At 38.4% G+C, this 18,339-nt stretch overlaps 4 protein-coding genes across 6 annotated transcripts; 3 read left to right on the top strand and 1 right to left on the bottom strand.

Annotated features, from left to right (window-relative positions):
- The first annotated feature begins 971 nt into the window (after window positions 1–971).
- Window positions 972–2,101, top strand: LOC105288084. Of its 2 annotated transcripts, none has more exons than XM_011354070.3 (4): window positions 972–1,283; window positions 1,370–1,468; window positions 1,585–1,725; window positions 1,874–1,920. In XM_011354070.3, the coding sequence occupies exons 1-4, from the start codon at window positions 1,136–1,138 to the stop codon at window positions 1,903–1,905; spliced, it is 420 nt and encodes a 139-aa protein (XP_011352372.1). In that variant the 5' UTR covers window positions 972–1,135; the 3' UTR covers window positions 1,906–1,920. The 2 variants fall into 2 exon arrangements, with proteins under 2 accessions (XP_011352372.1, XP_011352371.1); XM_011354069.3 differs by having other exon boundaries at window positions 976–1,283; window positions 1,585–1,730; window positions 1,874–2,101.
- Window positions 2,102–2,313: 212 nt separating this feature from the next.
- On the top strand, window positions 2,314–3,907 carry LOC105288085 (nicotinamide riboside kinase 1). The gene has a single exon (XM_011354071.3). The coding sequence runs from the start codon at window positions 2,447–2,449 to the stop codon at window positions 3,125–3,127; it is 681 nt and encodes a 226-aa protein (XP_011352373.2). The 5' UTR covers window positions 2,314–2,446; the 3' UTR covers window positions 3,128–3,907.
- An 18-nt stretch (window positions 3,908–3,925) lies between these two features.
- Window positions 3,926–6,374, bottom strand: LOC105288086 (COP9 signalosome complex subunit 3). Its single transcript, XM_011354072.3, has 4 exons — window positions 6,213–6,374; window positions 5,738–5,998; window positions 4,886–5,610; window positions 3,926–4,647 (listed from the first exon to the last, which is right to left on the bottom strand). The coding sequence occupies exons 1-4, from the start codon at window positions 6,265–6,267 to the stop codon at window positions 4,351–4,353; spliced, it is 1,338 nt and encodes a 445-aa protein (XP_011352374.1). The 5' UTR covers window positions 6,268–6,374; the 3' UTR covers window positions 3,926–4,350.
- An 89-nt stretch (window positions 6,375–6,463) lies between these two features.
- Window positions 6,464–15,445, top strand: LOC105288089 (dynein regulatory complex protein 11). Of its 2 annotated transcripts, XM_011354074.3 has the most exons (11): window positions 6,464–7,204; window positions 7,264–7,822; window positions 8,403–8,613; window positions 8,708–8,985; window positions 9,113–9,422; window positions 9,723–10,004; window positions 12,368–12,612; window positions 12,738–13,025; window positions 13,105–13,197; window positions 13,328–13,445; window positions 14,009–15,445. In XM_011354074.3, the coding sequence occupies exons 2-11, from the start codon at window positions 7,319–7,321 to the stop codon at window positions 14,116–14,118; spliced, it is 2,439 nt and encodes an 812-aa protein (XP_011352376.1). In that variant the 5' UTR covers window positions 6,464–7,204; window positions 7,264–7,318; the 3' UTR covers window positions 14,119–15,445. The 2 variants fall into 2 exon arrangements, with proteins under 2 accessions (XP_011352376.1, XP_011352378.1); XM_011354076.3 differs by lacking the exon at window positions 9,723–10,004.
- The last annotated feature ends 2,894 nt before the right edge of the window (window positions 15,446–18,339 follow it).

Here is an 18,339-nt window from a genome sequence, read left to right as displayed (position 1 = left end):
TGTTTAATATACTGTGTCCTAGAAAAGATTATATTCCGGTGATGGTGTCGATCATTTTAAGACCGCCGTATAGTTAGCAGACAAATATGATAAATCTTTTTTTTTATTGCAATCGTTTGGGAAAGTTTAGGAAACCACTTTTAGAGTTTGGGAAATAATAGTTTTTTAATAATTAATGAAAATTAGTTGAGCGTATAGTTAGCAGACATCATTCCAAATAATTTTCTTTTTCGCTTATTTCAACGCCAAATTATTCGGGAAATACGCCTATAATGTTTTCAGAGTTTGGGAAATAATGATTTCCCCTCAAAATCCAGTTTAAAGTCATCAATCAGACCTGCAGTCAGAATCTAGGGACTTTTTGACTATAGGCTATATAATGGAAAAACGTTTATAATCTTTGATATTTCTCATTGTTTTCCATTTCAATAATTTGGGAATCGTTTGGGAAAGTTTAGGAAACCACTTTTAGAGTTTGGGAAATAATAATTGCATCTCAAAATAAAGTTTCATGTCATCAACCAGATGTGAAGCCAAAAATCTAGGGATTTTATGACCCTAGCCTATATTTATAATCTTCGATGACAGTCAAGACCGACGAGTTTACACAATGGTGCAATAAGGCCGGATCTACAATAGGTGTAGTAAGCTTTAAGCCGTAAGAAATTAACCAATCTCAGTGGAATATGAGGAGAAAGATCGACTGTGATTGGTCAATTTCTTACGGCTTGAGGCTTACTACACCTGTTGTAGATCCGGCGATGAAAAATATCGGTTTTCCGAACATCGAATGAACATCGCCCACCACTAACCCTAAAGCCTATTACACAATGCAAAGGAACAGGGAATAGCCAATCGCGTTGCTCGATTTGGTCATCCGTACTCAAATCGTGTAACGCGATTGGTTATTCCCTGTTCCTGTTGCCTGTTCCTTTGCATTGTGTAATAGGCTTAATGCTCCGTCCTTCAAGTCCGTGCCCTGATCCCACGTATATTAATAAATTTCACATGCTATTAAAGATAACCTCAAATATGATGATTTGTTAGTGATTTAATGTATAATTTTAAATAGTATTACAAGGTAGAATAAAAATTACGTTGTTGTGTAAACTTGAAGTATCGTGACATTAAAGAAATGTCGAATTCGCTCGTTCATAAAAGCTTGGAATTGGTTTGGGATACGGAGCTGCATCGTACGCGGAAAAACGGACAGAATACTGCTCACGCTTCGCACAAAAATTCAGTATCTACGGTGACAGATCAGAAGAAATGTCTGTGTAGAGGTTAGTTTATTGCGACACGTATGCCTCTTGATTGTCAGACGCGTATAAAATAATCTCCTTCTGTTTCATACATATAATTATTACAGAACAAAAGCGGAAGAAGAAATGTAAAAATATCAAATACAAAGGAGTTTTGGATTTAATTCCTGCTAAACACAGGATCAATTCCGCAAGCGATAATATAGGTTAATATTGATTCAATCTAAACTGAATGCAAGTTGTTTATTTTCTTTTACGATTTTAGATTAATTATAACAAATTATTCAAATTATAGTTTCACTCTTATTTTGTTTTCTTATAGATATTTCTACCATTCTGAGCAAATCCAGCAAAACCGTTTATGAAACTCAGAAACACATAGCTGCTCAGCAGGATCCTACTGACGATAACATAAAAAGGCTTCTCTCACTCAGTAGTTATTCACTAAAGCCTGAAACTGCGAGTAATGTATGAGAATCTGATTGTATTTCATAAATTTAGTAATTTATATAATTTATTAATTTCTATATTCTTCATGGATTTCGTTTAGCTTCATGCAAACACAGAATTGGAACATTTTTAAATAACTTGTAAAATTATTGTTCTTTTAGTTGCTGCAACGAGCTGTAAGAGAAAGGTATAAGAAGAAAGAGAAAAAGAAAGAACCAGAAGAAACGATCTTTACTGAAGAAGATTTCAAAAAGTTTGAACAGGAGTACCAAGAGTAACATTGAATTATACAAGTAGTGCAATGTACAGATCTTCAAACGTAAACTAGAAGCAGTTAACTATGTTTGACAACGATCGGCAAAGAGGAAAAGCGATATTGATATTGACGCTGATCTCGTTTCTTTACTATACCGTTTGGGTAATTGGCTTGCCTTTCATCGACCATGACAGATTGCGATCTCTCTTCTACTCCCACAATCTGGCCCTGACGATTCCTGCGAGTGCCGGTTTAATTTTCATTGGTGGTTTAATACTTTTCACTGTGTACCATGTGAAACCATATCTGTCATTAGGTAAAACAGACAAAGTGGAATGACTGCTGGGCATGGAAAATCTGCACATCATGCAGCAGGCTATTGGCAACTATATTGTGATACGTCATCATACATGAGAGATAACTCACACATGCACATACGACTCATTGTGTACAGAATGGCGCGAACGTAAATGCCGTGATGATAGTCATGATAAGTGCTCGTTACATAAGAATCCCACATCGTGTCCTCTCTGCTCTGAGCACTGCTGTAAACCTGAGTACTTTTGGCGCATTAAAAATGACATCGAAGCAATGGATTGTTATCGGTGTATCCGGAGCAACTTGCAGTGGAAAGAGCACTCTGGCCAGCAAGATCCATGAAAATTTTCGAGGATCCGTCATGGTGCGTCAGGACGATTACTTCTTGCCAGCAGATGACCCGCGTCACGTTAGAGTGGAGGAACTAAATCACATGAATTGGGAGCTGGTGACGAGTCTGGATATGCAGAGAATGCATGCCGACGTTGCGAAGATACTTGAATCGCGCTGGAGAAACGCGGCTGATTCGAGAAGGAAGATACTGATCCTCGATGGCTTTCTGCTCTTTAAACACAAGGCTATCACGGATTTGTGCGACCGCAAGTACTTTCTAACGCTGACGAAGGAGCAGTGTTGGGAACGAAGAAAGGATCGTACGTACGAACCGCCCGACGTGCCGGGATATTTCGACAAAGTGGTCTGGCCCGAGTATGTAAAATATCAAAATGAAATTGCACGAAATAACGAGTTGTGCGAGACCGTAACGTTCATCGATGGATCCAAGCACATAGAAGACATGTATGAAATGGTTTCCACGGAAATCGGTCAATTGTTATCTTAAAAATTTATTATTTTATTAACCTGTATTATTGCATGGCCTCATGGTAATTCAATTTTGATGCAAATTAAATATGTATGATGCGCTATATAGTTTACATGGAAATTTCTTCTTGCAAGAGACTAAAAATGTATGAACCTCTGAAGATTGCATTATAATATTTATATAATCCTTATATAATTATCATTATATAAGGATATTTAATATTGCAAATATATAAAAAACGATTTAGATAAGACATTCAGTTTCGAATCTTTTTCTACCTGCTAATTAATTGATATGCACATCCGTATACGTAAGATCGAATCTCGTGCAGTCTCAAATAATATTTTTATTTTACAAAGTATTAATAACTAGATTTGCTTTTCTTTAATAAAAACATGTAATTAATGATATCGCGAATACTGATGTCCGTACAGTGTGAACAATTCCTAGTTTCATGTAACATTTGCAAGTATTCCGTACATATACATCGACGTACAGGTTTTCGTAGAAACGCGACAGTTTATACGGTTTATACCATCATGTATCAATATTAGCTTGGTGCAAAAATACTCGCGCTGTTTGCCATTCAATTAATGGCAAACACCGCAATTGTTTTTCCACCAACCTAATGCTAATCCACGATTATTGCGTGTAATTGTTAAGTCTGATAAAATGGAATCTGCCTTCTCTACATTGATCAACCTAACAATATGAGACATGTTTTGTAAAATAAATTATCTGTTATTTCATAGAAATCCATACCGTATCGTGAAAATAACATCTTAAGAACTGACCATCTCACAAAAATTGTTATGATTTATGTATGTATTTATGTATGTATAAGCTCAATTCTCACATAAATAAGAAAATTTATACACGTTATAGAGATTTTGATAAGTGAACGATCATGTTTGCTGTGGATTATGAACAATTAATTTAATATCATGGTATAATTTATTAATATAAGATGAAACAAAATCTCTGTAACGTATGTGTGTGCTTGTGTGCGCGCGCGTACATACATATATTGTACAATCTAACCCCTCTAACTCTTATCTTTAAATATTTCTATAAAATAGGCGACGCGTGGATCACGACGATATTCTTCTAACTGCTATTACCATCCAAAACAAGCTTTCAAATGTAAGTCCTGATTCGTAACAAGATCTGCCATCATACACGTACACATCATTTTTCATTATTTTTTTTTAATAAAGATAACGCACAACGACATGTATATGTTACATCGAATAAGTATTCTGTTTAATTTGACTCTGCGCATTTGTGACATTCGTTGGTGCAGGCCCAGCGGTTTGATCGTCCTGATCGTTCTGTCCGCAAGCTTTACGAACGTATTGCGGCGTGAGGACGACTTCTTCCTCCATTTCCATTACTCGCTTGTCTAGCTCCGTACATGTCGCCATTTCCTTCTCAAAGTTTGCTAGCATTTGCGGTGAATTGTATTTCTCAGGATCGTCGTGGAACACTACCATACCATCCTTCTGATTAATAGTCGCAAAAATTTCACCATCTTCGATCTAGAAATACACAAAATGCGTGAACGAATAGTTGAAAACAAATAATGATTCAATTGTCACAAACGTACCGAGTGTACTGAGAAACTTTAATGCCCGATTCCACCAACGCCTAATTATCTGCCTTAGAAAGAGACAAAGAGTGAGTTAAAGTTAAGCGACGTTGGTGGAATCGGGCCTAAGATATTTTTGATTGATCTAGAAATTTCGATCATGCTGCCACAATTCCGATGGAACTCACCATGTTTAGGATGTATTTTTCCGCTTCGGCGGGTCCCGACAATTGAACTCTACTCGCGACGTCGCTCAAGCTAAGCGTCAGGAAAGTCTTGGTCAATCTCTGTATATTCTTCTTGTACAAGTAAGCAAGCACTTGCTTCACGAGGCCCAGATTGTGATCCCTTACAAACAGTTGCTGATACTTGGTGATCAGGCTCTGCACTTCGTCGCAGCTGTTGACTAGGTAGGCTGTCGCCAATTCCTGATATTGCTGGCTCAACGGCTTGATGTATCTGTTGATCACTTGGCTCGTGTACCTAGGTAGGTTCAGTACTTTCCCATGTAATATCAGTGAGATCAAGATGTATTTTTTGTAGGCCTCCAGCATGATGTAACTGACTGCCATCGCGGGTGTCGTCACGCATACCTCGAAGAAGTATAACGCTCGATCATAATTCTTCAATGCTGTATATATCATGCCACCATAGTAGTAATACAGTAAGAAGTATTTCGAATCAAACTGGCCCCCCTCCTGACTGATGCCCGTGATGTCTATATCGAGGAACTCAAGAGACGGTTTAAAACACTTGGACAGGAGACACAGTTGGCAAAGATCGGCGTGTATCGAAGTCAACTGGCTGTCAAACAGTTGTATCTTGCGTATCGCACGGCGCAGTAATTCAATTCCACGCAACGGTGCTTTCAATTCTACTAAGCTCTGTGTTAACAGGTGACACAATTCCGCATCTGTGAAATATATTAATGCCTTCAATGTCGTGAGCAACACGCAGATGCTTAATGAAAATTTAGTGTCATTGATAAAGTATGAACATTCTATAGATACAAAATAGATTAGAGGCGCAAACATACTTACACGTGTCTGGCGCAAATCGAACTTGTTCTCCGTTACAGCCAATAATAAACTCCTGAACCTGATTGAACAACGGTTTGTTTACATCGGCATTGTTTCCACCATTGGGATTGGGCAGTGAAAATTTTGCGCAAAGCACTGCGAGAATGCCCAGCGAGTGTTGTTGCAGATCTAGCGTTTCCAGGACATTGTCCAAGTGCTGTCCATTTTTTGTCAGCACTTCGGAGCTTTTATTTATAATTTCACACAGCTCCCTGAAATTGCCTGCAAGCGTGAGGTTATCATGTAAACTAGGTTTGTGAGCCTTCGGTGTTATACAAAATGCCATCAAAACAGAAATAAACACGGAGATAATTTCGCATCTAGATAACCCCCTTTCGCGAGAAACGCGTTACAACTAGGAGAAGGCTTTGTGTCGCTCCTGGTCGTTGAGGTTAAGTTTCTCGACGATTTCACGGCGCCCGGAAATCTGCTGTACCTTGTTTCGAGAGTGTTCGCACATTATTTACAAATTGCTCCAATGCCGATGCCATTGCTGTGAACGCTCGCTTGTCATCACCAGCTCCGATCGACGGTCGACAGTCGGCTCTATTTACAGAAATTACGTGCGTGCGCGAGCGTACCGAGATGACGTTTGAACGGAGGGTAGAACACGGCGCTGGTGGGAGAGTAGGGTTAAAGCTCCGTCGACCAATTATGAGCCTAATGCAATCTGGAACTGCGATGTAATTGGCCGTTCAATGAAACGAGCGAACGCGATTGGTTGACGCTGCTAGAGGGCACGCATTAGCCCTCTAATAAAGAATTATTCAAACCGATTGCGCGGGCGGACCGGAGCTTTCGTTTCGATTCCTTTCGACTTCTTTTTGATCGATTGTTACTTTTTGGACGTGAGTAGCAGTTGCTCTTGGGATCGTTAATCTCACAATTTGCTGGTTTGAAACTAGACGCTCGTAGAATATTAGGAAATATATAAATAAATATACGAGAGTGGCAAGAAACTATACTCTCAACTTAATCGCAGCGCTTGACAATAAATCATTATGTTGTCTTCTGACATCACTTTGCTACTTGCGACTGTGCCAGTAACCAGTGCAACGATGGAACAGAAGAATTCACTAACACTTTGACGGCCGCATGTTTCTCACACGAAGCTCGCACGTGCCGCCGATATCTCCTGCGCAGTCTTATCGCTTGCCGTCGGCGATTTTTTCACAGTCGTTATAATAGTTATCGATACAGAAGCATCATATATCACATTTGTCTAATTTAATTTTAATTTAAATATAACTTTATTTTTCCTAGACAAATTACTTAAGGAAGTCACGCCTACGTGATAACGGCCGATAAACGCTGAATAGTGAAATCATGCGTGACAGCGGCCGTCAAAGTGTTAAGTTAGTGTAACCCCATCGATCACTTCCGTTCGCTCGCTCGTTCAACGTTCGTTCTCAACAATCGGGTTGCCAGGTAACCGATGATCGATAGGTAACAATCAAGGACGCTACGAGAGATACGAATTCTTTTAGCAAGTGCGAGTGCCAACGCCAAGGACACCGTTTAACAGCATCTCGGGAGGAGGAGATGTCGAGCGCAACGTACGATGAACTTTGGGGGGAGGCTGAAACGTTGCTCACGGAGACGGTCCAGGCGGACGCGGTGTTACAGGGTGCGAAACCGCTGAAGGACCGTAAGAAGGTGCACAATGTAGTTTCGACATTGTACATAAGATATAGTCTCGTAAGCAACAAGCTCGAGCAATGTTACGAGCAGGTGATACAACCCCAGAAGCGCTTGCTGCTCAAGAGACTGTTGGACGCAAGTTTGGGTCGAGTATTGGAGCTGAAGCACGAGCTGGTCAATGTGGACCTCTCGGAATGCAGTTATTACGATGATGTGCTGATTGAGTGCGGCGTGACGCCGCAGGAAGCCGAGATTCGAGTGCCGAGATACTTCAGACGCGAGCAAATCGAGCAGATAGAGGAGAGATGGACTTTCGTCGAAAGTACGCTGAGAAACTTGGGCACTCTTCGCGAGACTGTCGTGTCCGAACAGATGACCGAGTCGCAGGCTATACGACTCATTCAGGTGTCATGAGATCTGCAAGTTTAGTATTGAGTTGATTAGAAAGCCCATGCCAACTGTTCAACAAAATTTTAGACACACAACTTTCTATTAGGGATTGATCTACTGGGTCAGAAAATTTGGTTTGATTTTTGCATGAAAGTTTACTTTATTGAATTTATTATTCATTAACTGAGCAATCATCATTGTTGTCATGATTAAACATTGTTGTTTATGATATAGCAAAGCTTTGTGTTCGAATTTTGCTTAACAAATTTGTACAGATCTTTCAATTTCTGTATTAAGAATTAATAATACAGAGTTCTGCATTTAAATTTTGCTAAAAAGGATCGGCACGGATTTTCTGGTCAATTCAATATTATTCTTATCATTAATCTAGCGATTATTATAACAATTAGTCAATAGAGTTTATTATAGCGATTATCCAATAGAGTTTCCTGTAAAACTAGATTTATTTCATATAATATTCTATAAAAATGATGAAACAAATATTGTTTATCGTGCAAACGAAATTTGATTGTCGATTTCACTTTTGAATCTACTCGCAACTAGTCACGCGAACCACAAACTCTGGGTCTTCCAGGCTCACGAACGAGCGAGACAAGGCAGACTGCGGTATCAGTTTATGAAAGAAATCCGTCAGATGAAGGACAGATCGATCGTCAAGCCGGAAGTGCAGGAAGAGGACCAGGAGAGCGAGAAACTCGCGGCGATGAAAATTCAGAAACTATGGAGAGGATACATCACCAGACGTCGCATTCGTAAGAGACGTCTCGAAGAGATGCTGCTAATAGGTAGAAACGAATAACCGCGATATCTTCTTTTCGTGTCTCACTCAAGTTGCCAAGAAAGGAGAAGGGAAATGATGCATTCCTTTCTTCTCCACAGGAATGCTACAGCCTGGCCAAACGATCACGGAAAACGCCAGACGAGCGGAGAAAGTGAAGCAGCAGAGGTATGAGAAGCAAATGGATTTTCAGCAACAATACCAAGATCTAGTATCAGAGGCGAAGGAGAGAATTTGCAGAGAGAAGAGCGCCGTCATGGAGGAAAATATAAGGAGCGAAATACGAAATTGGATCGATTCTTACTTTCAGCAGACCGGAAAGATTCCCGATCTACCGTCCGTGGAGAACGGAGGCTCGCGAATGATTTTCAGTAGACAAGTAAACCATTGTTGTACGCATATGTATATACGCGCACGTTACCTATGTACACGGTGTACACGTGAGAAATTCCGATTGCGCCGCGAGTTTATCGCGTTATGGTTTTAAATATTGCGACTTCCCGCAGGGAACCGAGAGCACCGTGAGTAAATCCACAGCGCTCTCGTCGAAAGAATCGAAGAAGTCGAAACGCTCGAAGTCGAAGAAGGATAGCGAGACGGAGCAGTCGGAAGACGAAACGGATCTGGGATTCAAATCAGTCCCGTCCAACTTCTTGTCGGAGTTGATACGCGCGAATCAGGAGTACCAGGATGTTTGGAAGAACAAGGACGAGTCTATGAATCCGATGCAGCTACCTTATCGCGACATGATAGAAGCGGAAAAGACGAAGGAGACCGAGGACGAAGTTAGATTGGTCGTGGACCAGGCAATGAGAGGTAAGTAGATATAGTACAGCTTCCTGAGCGGAAACGGCACCAACATTGCGATTATTCTCTATATTTTACTTCTTCATATTTACCTTCGAATTTCAAGTTTTCTTTTGTTTTTTTATCTTTTATTATACATAAAAGCAACTCGCATTCGAGACTTTTTAACATAAATTTGTGTCCGGCAATAATCTACAAGTTGCTTAAAATTTACTAGCTACCATTATGGTTGCATAAATTCAAATTAATACAACGAGCTTTTTGCTCGTCATGCAACTGTCATGTAATAAGATACGATTTTATAATTAGAGGACATAGAGGCTCTTCAAACTGCATTAGATAGGGACAGAGGTGTCAAAGGAAAGCGGGCGAAGCCCCAAAAGCGAGTACGCAGGAGTGGGAAGAAGAATAAAAAGAAGAAAGAAAAAGATTTGACGCCTGATAGGACGCTCGAGTCCCTCTTTGAGGAACTTGTCGCAGAGGGTATCATAAAGCTTTACCGCAAAACTTCGTTGGATGAATTCAAGGGCGAAAAGTCGTTCGCGAACCACGAGCTTCGTGAGAAGGAAGGAGATCCTTTGCCAACGCTCGGTACACTTGGAATATGCGATATCTTTTATTAGACTTCATTAGAGATCCGATTTTATCAGAAACGGACTGTGGGAACACGTTTCTAAAAGATTCACAGTCGTCACAGTTTGCGTCAGTGATGTTATCGAATTGCCATTTTCCCTTTTAAATTTCGAACATATAGCAAATTTATAGAAAATTGTTGCATGAGATATAAAGATACTTCTATACATATATGCAAATTGTATATGATTATACTGTATGTTACGTATGTATCGTGCATGTCAAAAAAGGAATGTTTTTATCTTTATTCGACGTTACGATGAAATATTGTCACTTGCAACGATAAGCAACGATATGCGATCGAAATGACAAAAGTCCTAAAATATGCATTAGATATGCAAATTAATTCTTTTTTCTGAAGAAATTGAGCCTCTATTTATGATAAAATATTGGGTCGTCCGGAAAGTTCGTGCTGATTTTTAATAGATGGCGTTGGAACATGTCTGAATATACCAATGTTATTGAAAACATACGATTTATATACATATGCTTAAAGGTGACATTTCAACGCATCTTTAGGAAAAAAGTTGTTTCAGATAAATTGATTCGTGTCAGTTTTGTACTCTTTTGAAGATGGAAGAAAACAAAGAACATTTTAGACACTTGATGCTTTTCTATTACCGGAAAGGCAAAAATGCCTCACAAGCAACAAATTCGATATGTTCTGTTTACGGAGAAGGCGCTTTAGCTGAAAGAACCGTACGTAAGTGGTTCGCTAAGTTTAGAGCTGGTGATTTTAACCTTAAAGACCAAGAACGCTCGGGCAGACCCTCTACTACTGATGATGACCAAATCAAGACACTGATCGAGAATAACCCGCGCTACACGACACGTGAATTAGCAGAGATACTGAAAATATTGAAAACCACTGTCCACGATCATGTAGTGAAGCTTGGTTACGTAAGTCGCTATGATGTATGGGTTCCGCATAATTTGGCCGAAAAAAATTTAATGGATCGCATTTCCATCTACGACTCGTTGTACAAGCGCAACGAAAACGTACCATTTTTGAAGCGATTAGTGACGGGTGACGAAAAATGGATCATTTACAACAATGTAGAACGAAAAAGATCCTGGGGTAAGCGAAATGAACCAGCATTAACCACTCCGAAAGCCGGCCTTCGTCCAAAAAAAGTCATGCTCTGTGTCTGGTGGGATTGGAAAGGAATCCTATATTATGAGCTCCTACCACACAACCAAACGATAAATGTAGATAAGTACTGCTCGCAACTGGACGAATTAAAGACAGCGATTCAGGAAAAACGTCCAGAATTAGCTAACAGGAAGGGCGTCGTGTTCCATCAGGACAATGCCAGACCTCATGTTTCTTTGACTACCCGACAAAAATTGTTGGAGTTTGGCTGGGATGTGCTACCTCACCCACCGTATTCACCAGACATTGCACCTTCAGACTTTCACTTATTTAGGTCTTTGCAAAATTCTCCTAGCGGCAAGAACTTCAACTCTTTGATCGACATAAAAAACCACCTTGAGGAGTTTTTCGCCGAGAAACCTAAGAAGTTCTGGGAGAATGGAATCTTCCAGTTGCGTGAAAGATGGACAAAGGTTGTGAAACAAAACGGTGCATACATAAGTCAATAAATAGTTATCGACATAAAAAAATGTTGCCTTTGAATTTTCCTTCAAAATCGGCACGAACTTTCCGGACGACCCAATAATATCTACCGGTATGCAACTATTAAACAGGCTTTTTTCATGCAACAGCAGTTACAAACATATATGCGAGACATTTATAAAGACAGACAGGACAAAACAAAAAACAAAAGATTATTTATCACGACGGTAACATAAAAATATGGTTGTCTTGCAAAGCCATCGCTGATAACGCTCGTATTCAAAACTTGCTGTGAGCGCCTTCCTAACAATTTATCTTCTTTTTTCGGGAGAGCATCGCAAGGTCAGTTGCTCGATAGATATATTAAAGATAGATGTATGAAAAGTATTAGAAAATAAATGTTTCAAAAAATAATATATTTATTACTGTTTGGAAGGAAGGCTTAATTTCTTCAAAAAAGCATCAATTTAATTTGCAAACCTAATATATTAAGTGTAAATATATTATAAGTGTAAATATATTAAGTGTAAATTTGTATTGGATTAACCAGAAAATTTTTGCCGACCCTTTTAGCAAAATTCAAAACTGCATTAAGAATTAATACATAGTTTTGCGACCAGAAGGTCCATGCAGATTTTTTGACAAAGTTCAGACGCAAAACTTTGTTAAAGGAGTCAGCATGGACTTTCCGGTCAACCCAACAAAATATCCAGTACAACAATGATATACAGTAAAATTACATCAGGTGACACAAGACAACTGATCGCTGAATACTGCATACTTCCACTGGGTAACGAAGTGCTGAGAGAACTCACGCCTCTTGTGAGATCGGTTCTGATAGCGGGTCCGCGCGGTAGCGGCAAAAAGTTCTTGGTGAACGCAATCTGCACGGAACTCGGAGCTACGCTCTTCGACATCACACCGGCGAATATCGCTGGCAAATATCCCAGCAGATCAGGACAGATCATGCTCGTTCATTTAATCTCAAAGGTTTGCATTACATTAGACTCGTTGATCAACAAGATATGCGCGCACCAAGATATTTAAGAATCATTACAAATTCGAAACTTGGCCTTGTCAAAGTGAATCGTGAACATTTCTCTTTTCCGTTGAAGGTATCGCGATTGTTGCAGCCATCGGTAATTTTCATGGACGAGGCGGAGAAACCGTTTGTAAAAAAAGTGCCAAAAACGGACAAGACCGATCCGAAACGCATGAAAAAAGATCTTCCAAGATTAGTGAGGAATGTCACAGCTGAGGACAGGGTTCTGATCGTCGGAACGTCCAATAAGCCTTGGGACGGAGATCAAAAGCTCTTGTTTCAGGCTTATGACAAGGTCATATATATTCCCAGACCAGACTATGGCAGTATGTCCCTCGTATGGAAAGATTTGTTGTACAAAGTGAGCAATACAGGCAGAATTTAAAGTGCGATCGAGCTTCCTCGGACCTTTTCGGAAATTGCGATGTCTCTATTTTCAGTACTCGGGTATCAGTCGGCAGTTTGACACGTCGGCCATGGCCAAAGCGTGCGATGGTTTTACTATCGGTACTGTCTTAGCAGTGCTCGATGAGGTAATTGGTAATTGAAACTATACCGAATGTTAATGATGTTATTAACGGCAAGCTCGTTATCATGCTAATTACTTTCCCTTTGTTATTAATTTAATGCTTTCTTATGCATTATGCACGACTATGGAGGCAGGTAATGACTACAAAACGGATGGTACAACTACGAACTCATCCTCTGACGCATGCCGAATTGGTGAACGCGTTAAGTTTCAAGGATCCGGTGTATCGCGAAGAGGAGGACGCCTTCCTAGGTTTGTAACGGTTCAGTGCACCGATGCGGTAGCATGAAAGCGCGAGATAATTTTTCTCTCGTGATATTATAGTAAACAACTATTTCTGGGCAATTTTTTTATTACTTTGCATTATAGTATTATTATCATTTATGATGCAATTGTCATTCATAACACAAACATGACACGCGTTCCATAGTGATTAAATTATATTTTTACTTACGTACCGTGCGCAAGACGAACGATTTCATAACGAATTGAAAACAAATTTCTCGTGAAATACTTCTTTATCTGTTTTGTTCACCGCGAGAAAGTTTTCCAGCCGAAGAATGGAAGAAATCCTTGACTATTTCTTTCTTTTGTACCAATCTTAACCAATTGCCTATCTAAAAAGATAAAACTTTTTCAAAAACTTTTAGTCGCAATTTCTTTTCACTGAATTATCTCGTTGCGAGTCTGAAAATTCAGTAAAAAACAAATTACGACTGAAAGTTTTCGAAACATTTTTTTCTTTTTAGATAGATAATTGATTAAAATTGGTGTAAAAATAAAGAAATAGTTAATAAAGATTTTAAATGTTACAGCTTGGTTTTCCAAGACGCCAACCTGTCGACGGAAACAAAGGGCTCTGGAGTTGGAACTTGAGAGATTGAACGCAGAGAACGAGAAGAAGAAGATGAAAAAAGGAAAGTAGCTAAGGTTTGCCTTAGATAGACTCCGATCACGTTTTGCTCCTGTTGCGCGAAGCAATGCAAAGTGGAGCTGTATTACGTTCTCGTAATCGCTTTCACGTGATATATTGCGTGACTAAACGTACGAGAATGCATGCTGGATAATCGATTATCTCGCTATGTAGCGTGTGTCGCCAGTGCCCTCGGACTGAGTGCTCTTCTCTCGAACTCTGTCGATATCAACATCGGTTTTGATAAGCGCAACTGCAATTCGCATCGTCATCAACTCACAAAGCGGCCTAAACACCCACCAGAGCGGTGGCTGAACAGGATGCCTCGTACTTGGTCTAGACGATGCGACAAAAGTCTCGTTGAGCTCGGCGATTAGTTACCTCGTGCATTTTCTTCGACGAATGATTTGAAATTAGGCTATCAAAATGTCAAGGAACCCTCGCAATTGCGACATTATGCTGCTTCAAAAAGAGTCGATTTCTTCTCTCTTCTTTTTTTAACTAGCATAACGTTCTTTGATTCCAATTGAATGTATTTTATTACTCATGTTGAGCTCGACGATTCGTTACCTCGTACACTTTCTTTAGCGGACGACTTGAAATTAGACTGTTGAATTGAGCGTCAAACCTTGGAAGAGAACTGTCGCAATTGTGACATTATGCTGTTTCAAAAGGAGTCGATTTTCTTTTTTTTTTAACCAACATCTTTCATTGATTCAATTGAATCTATTTTATTACTCCGCCTATATAACATGTATCTTGTATCAATAAAAATATGATTTTCTTGTACTTTTTTACCTCTATAGGCAGGAGCACAGACTTTTGCATAACCACATAACAGATGCATAAGGAATTTGATTGGTCCATTTCCTTATGCATATGCTTATAGACCAATCAAATTCCTTATGCATCTTTTTATGCGCTTATGCAAAAGTCTGTGCTCCTGCCTTATCATTAGCCAAAAAAGTGTTATGAATCAAGCGAATTGAGCGTCAAGCTTTGAAAGAGAACTGTCGCAATTGCGATATTATACTGCTTGAAAAAGAATCGAGTTTCTCTATCTTTTCTTTTTTTTAACATAGCTATTCTTTCATTGATTCCAATTAAGAAATATATTCTGTACAAATCCTCTGTAACGCTGTATCTCTATAAGTTATGCAGCACTGTAGAGCAAGAGAGAAAGAGCGACGAGCGAAAAGAAAAGAGCTACAGATCTTATAGAGCAAAAATTTTCTTATAAAATACAGGGCTTAATCTATTTCTATGCCTAGCTGCCTATGTAACACGTACCATGTAACAATGATAAAAGAGTATTTAAATAAAAATAAAATAAAAAGCTTTTCTTCCCAGATAGCAGAGAGAGTTCAAAAAGAATTCATTTGTATGTCACCAATTTTGAGTTCATTTTCAGATGCAAAAAGAATTCTTTTACGCTCCATAACATCTTTTCTATTCTTTTTGCATCTGGGGGTCTATTACGTATCTCTTCACGGAGTGAAAATGCGAAAAGTGAGCAAATTTACTAGGTGTTGACCAATTAAATTATAAATATTCTAGTAAATTTGCTCATTTTTCACATTTTCACTCCGTGAAGAGATACGTAATAGACCCCCTGAAAATGAACTCCGAATTGGTGACATGACAAATGAATCCTTTTTGAACTCTCACTGCTATCTATATATGGATTGTACTTTTTTAATTCTATCATTGTGTTGCAAAGCACATATCACAGCATTTGTGTTATCACTTTTCTCTGCTCTTGTTACGGAATCATTAGATAAACCGTATGGATTTAGATAATTCATAAGTGTTTGCGAAACTATTTGTGTAATGTGAATTATTATACGTATCAATTCAGGCGCAATTTTAATTTCAACAGATTTTATTAAAATCGGAAATGATTTTGTTAGGAGATAAGAGCCCCAGTGAGCATTATTGAGAGCATGAGTTCTTTAAGAAGACTTTTTGTAGACCTCATTAACATCTAAAAACGATATCAATAACCCAGATAGCCAAGTCTGCCGAAAGCAGATGATGCTAACTATCTGCTATCAACTATTGCCAGACAAAAGACAACAAATTTGATACAGAAGTTGTTATTAACGATTAATTCGACAAATTGGTGCCAGAAATGTAACAGAGCTTGCTCACAAAATCTAAGAACAGATTGGCGGCAGAAACCGAGCAGAATCTGCAAACATAGCTTGAAGTCAGATTGTCGACAGAAACCGAGCAAGATTTGCGCACGCGGAATCTAACGGCAGATTGGCAGCAGAAACCGAGCAAGATATGCGCGCGCGGAATCTAACAGCAGATTGGCAGCAGAAACCGAACAGGATCTGCAGCTTTTGACAGTATTCAAATTTATACGGCTATGAATATGTGTTTTTACTCCGCACCGCTATGCGGTGCACACGTCGAGTTCTTACTCGATGTTAAGATTTAGCCTAACAGTTATATAAGTTAATATACGCGCCTTGGCATGATAATATTAATTTTTCTGTAAATTTTTGCACTTGCAGCACAGAGGCTCCCATGGACAACGTCCATGTAGTTCACGCACGCCACAAGCAATCTGAAGTTCGAAAGCAAAATTCGGACTTCAGATTAGAATAAATTAACAATAAGAGAGATTATACAACGAACTGTCAGAAAGACACATCAAGCCAAATGTACTTTAATTTAACAAACAAACAAATGCGTTCTTTTAACACATGGTAATATAAAATGCCAATTTATAGTGTGTTAAAAGTAAACACATGCTTTAATATATCGTAAATATGAATGGCCAAAAGCTGCAGATTCTGTTCGGTTTCTGCTGTCAATCTGCCGTCAAATGTTAACAGATCCTGCTCGGTTTCTGCCGCCAATCTGCTGTCAGAGTCTGTTAGCAGGCTCTGCTGGCAGATCATTATCCTAACGCGGACATAACGGATGCCAATTTGCTATCAACTTCTGCAGTAATCTGTTGCCAATCTGCTGGCAGATTGCACACATTTTGCTTACTGGGAAGTTATCTTTTCATAAGATGTCTTTCAAAAAAGCTCTTTATGATACCTTCCGTGCAATCGTGCCTCGCGCGGTTATTTGCGATCATTTACTTTCATATGGTATAGCGCTACATTGCACGCAGAAATATTTATAAAATATAAAGAATTACTATATATAGAGAGAGAAAATTACTCTTAAAGAGAGAAAGAACTTTGGCACTATTTTTCGGTCTCACTCGGCTTTTATTTTTTCCTATAATTTGTTAATAAAGTTCACTGAGTGGAACATAATCTGACTAGAAGAGACTAGGAAGAGAGGTAACAAGAAGGAAACAAGAGGTAACGTTTATTTTATGGTATATTTATTTTGATTTATAGTTTTTGTGTAATCATTTTTAAAGTAGAGTTCAAAATGTCATTTCGCAAAAAATTGAAAAGCTTATCTGTAAGTAAAAAAAATAGAAGACTCCTTAAAGAATATGAATATTTACATGATACAAAGATACAATACAAACAGATACAAAGTGATGTGGTAAATAATGTGGAAGATGATGTGGAAGTATGTATAATATATATAGTTGTTGATCATATATCTATATTACTCTTTTTCTCAAACAGAAGCTTGTCGAAATGACATGAACAAAATTACACGATTATTGGTTACAATCCAACAATTGTTGTTAGATGTCCATCCCCATTCTTCACAAGAGAATGTAATAAATTTCAATTTACTTAGATTGGAACGCATGAAGCACTAGAGGAATTTAATAAATTGTTAACACAAGACTCGGTATCTTTATTGCAATATGTAAGTACTTTTTATCAATTACACATAAAAAACTAAAATATATCTACACTATAGTTACATTTAAATAATCTTTTATAGAAAAAATTAATTAGAACTATCCCATACAGCACGAAAAGATTGCATATATATTGCAGGAATCTTCAACCGCAACGTAGCAACATTGCAAATTCACTGCGAAATGTTTCTGCAGCATTGCTATCGGATTGCAGGAATATGAAAATGTCCGCTTTTCGGAACATTGCAACGAAACGTCATAATAATATTGCAATGTAATGAATTTGCAATAATTATAATTATTCATTATTATATACTTTAAATATTTTTATTTATATAACTTCAATATTTTTATTTATTAACATAAATAGACAATTATATGTAATATAACAATAGTAATAAAAATGAAATAAACATTTTCTCTATTTTTGTTATAAAAAA

Source organism: Ooceraea biroi, chromosome 10 (genome assembly GCF_003672135.1).
Source record: "Ooceraea biroi isolate clonal line C1 chromosome 10, Obir_v5.4, whole genome shotgun sequence".
Classification (NCBI taxonomy): domain Eukaryota; kingdom Metazoa; phylum Arthropoda; class Insecta; order Hymenoptera; family Formicidae; genus Ooceraea; species Ooceraea biroi.
This window is presented reverse-complemented; position numbering and strand designations above follow the sequence as displayed.

Bases quoted from the DNA above. Each gene is read 5' to 3' on its own strand.
- LOC105288084 (XM_011354069.3), top strand. From the start codon at position 1,136: ATGTCGAATTCGCTCGTTCATAAAAGCTTGGAATTGGTTTGGGATACG. The intron at 1,469-1,584 runs GTTAATATTGAT...GTTTTCTTATAG, and splicing joins TTCCGCAAGCGATAATATAG to ATATTTCTACCATTCTGAGC. The intron at 1,731-1,873 runs GTATGAGAATCT...TTGTTCTTTTAG, and splicing joins AGCCTGAAACTGCGAGTAAT to TTGCTGCAACGAGCTGTAAG.
- LOC105288085 (XM_011354071.3), top strand. From the start codon at position 2,447: ATGATAGTCATGATAAGTGCTCGTTACATAAGAATCCCACATCGTGTC.
- LOC105288086 (XM_011354072.3), bottom strand. From the start codon at position 6,267: ATGGCATCGGCATTGGAGCAATTTGTAAATAATGTGCGAACACTCTCG. The intron at 5,611-5,737 runs GTAAGTATGTTT...TATATTTCACAG, and splicing joins TCGATTTGCGCCAGACACGT to ATGCGGAATTGTGTCACCTG. The intron at 4,648-4,885 runs GTGAGTTCCATC...GTGTATTTCTAG, and splicing joins AAAAATACATCCTAAACATG to ATCGAAGATGGTGAAATTTT.
- LOC105288089 (XM_011354074.3), top strand. From the start codon at position 7,319: ATGTCGAGCGCAACGTACGATGAACTTTGGGGGGAGGCTGAAACGTTG. The intron at 13,026-13,104 runs GTGAGCAATACA...CTCTATTTTCAG, and splicing joins GGAAAGATTTGTTGTACAAA to TACTCGGGTATCAGTCGGCA. The intron at 13,198-13,327 runs GTAATTGGTAAT...CTATGGAGGCAG, and splicing joins TCTTAGCAGTGCTCGATGAG to GTAATGACTACAAAACGGAT.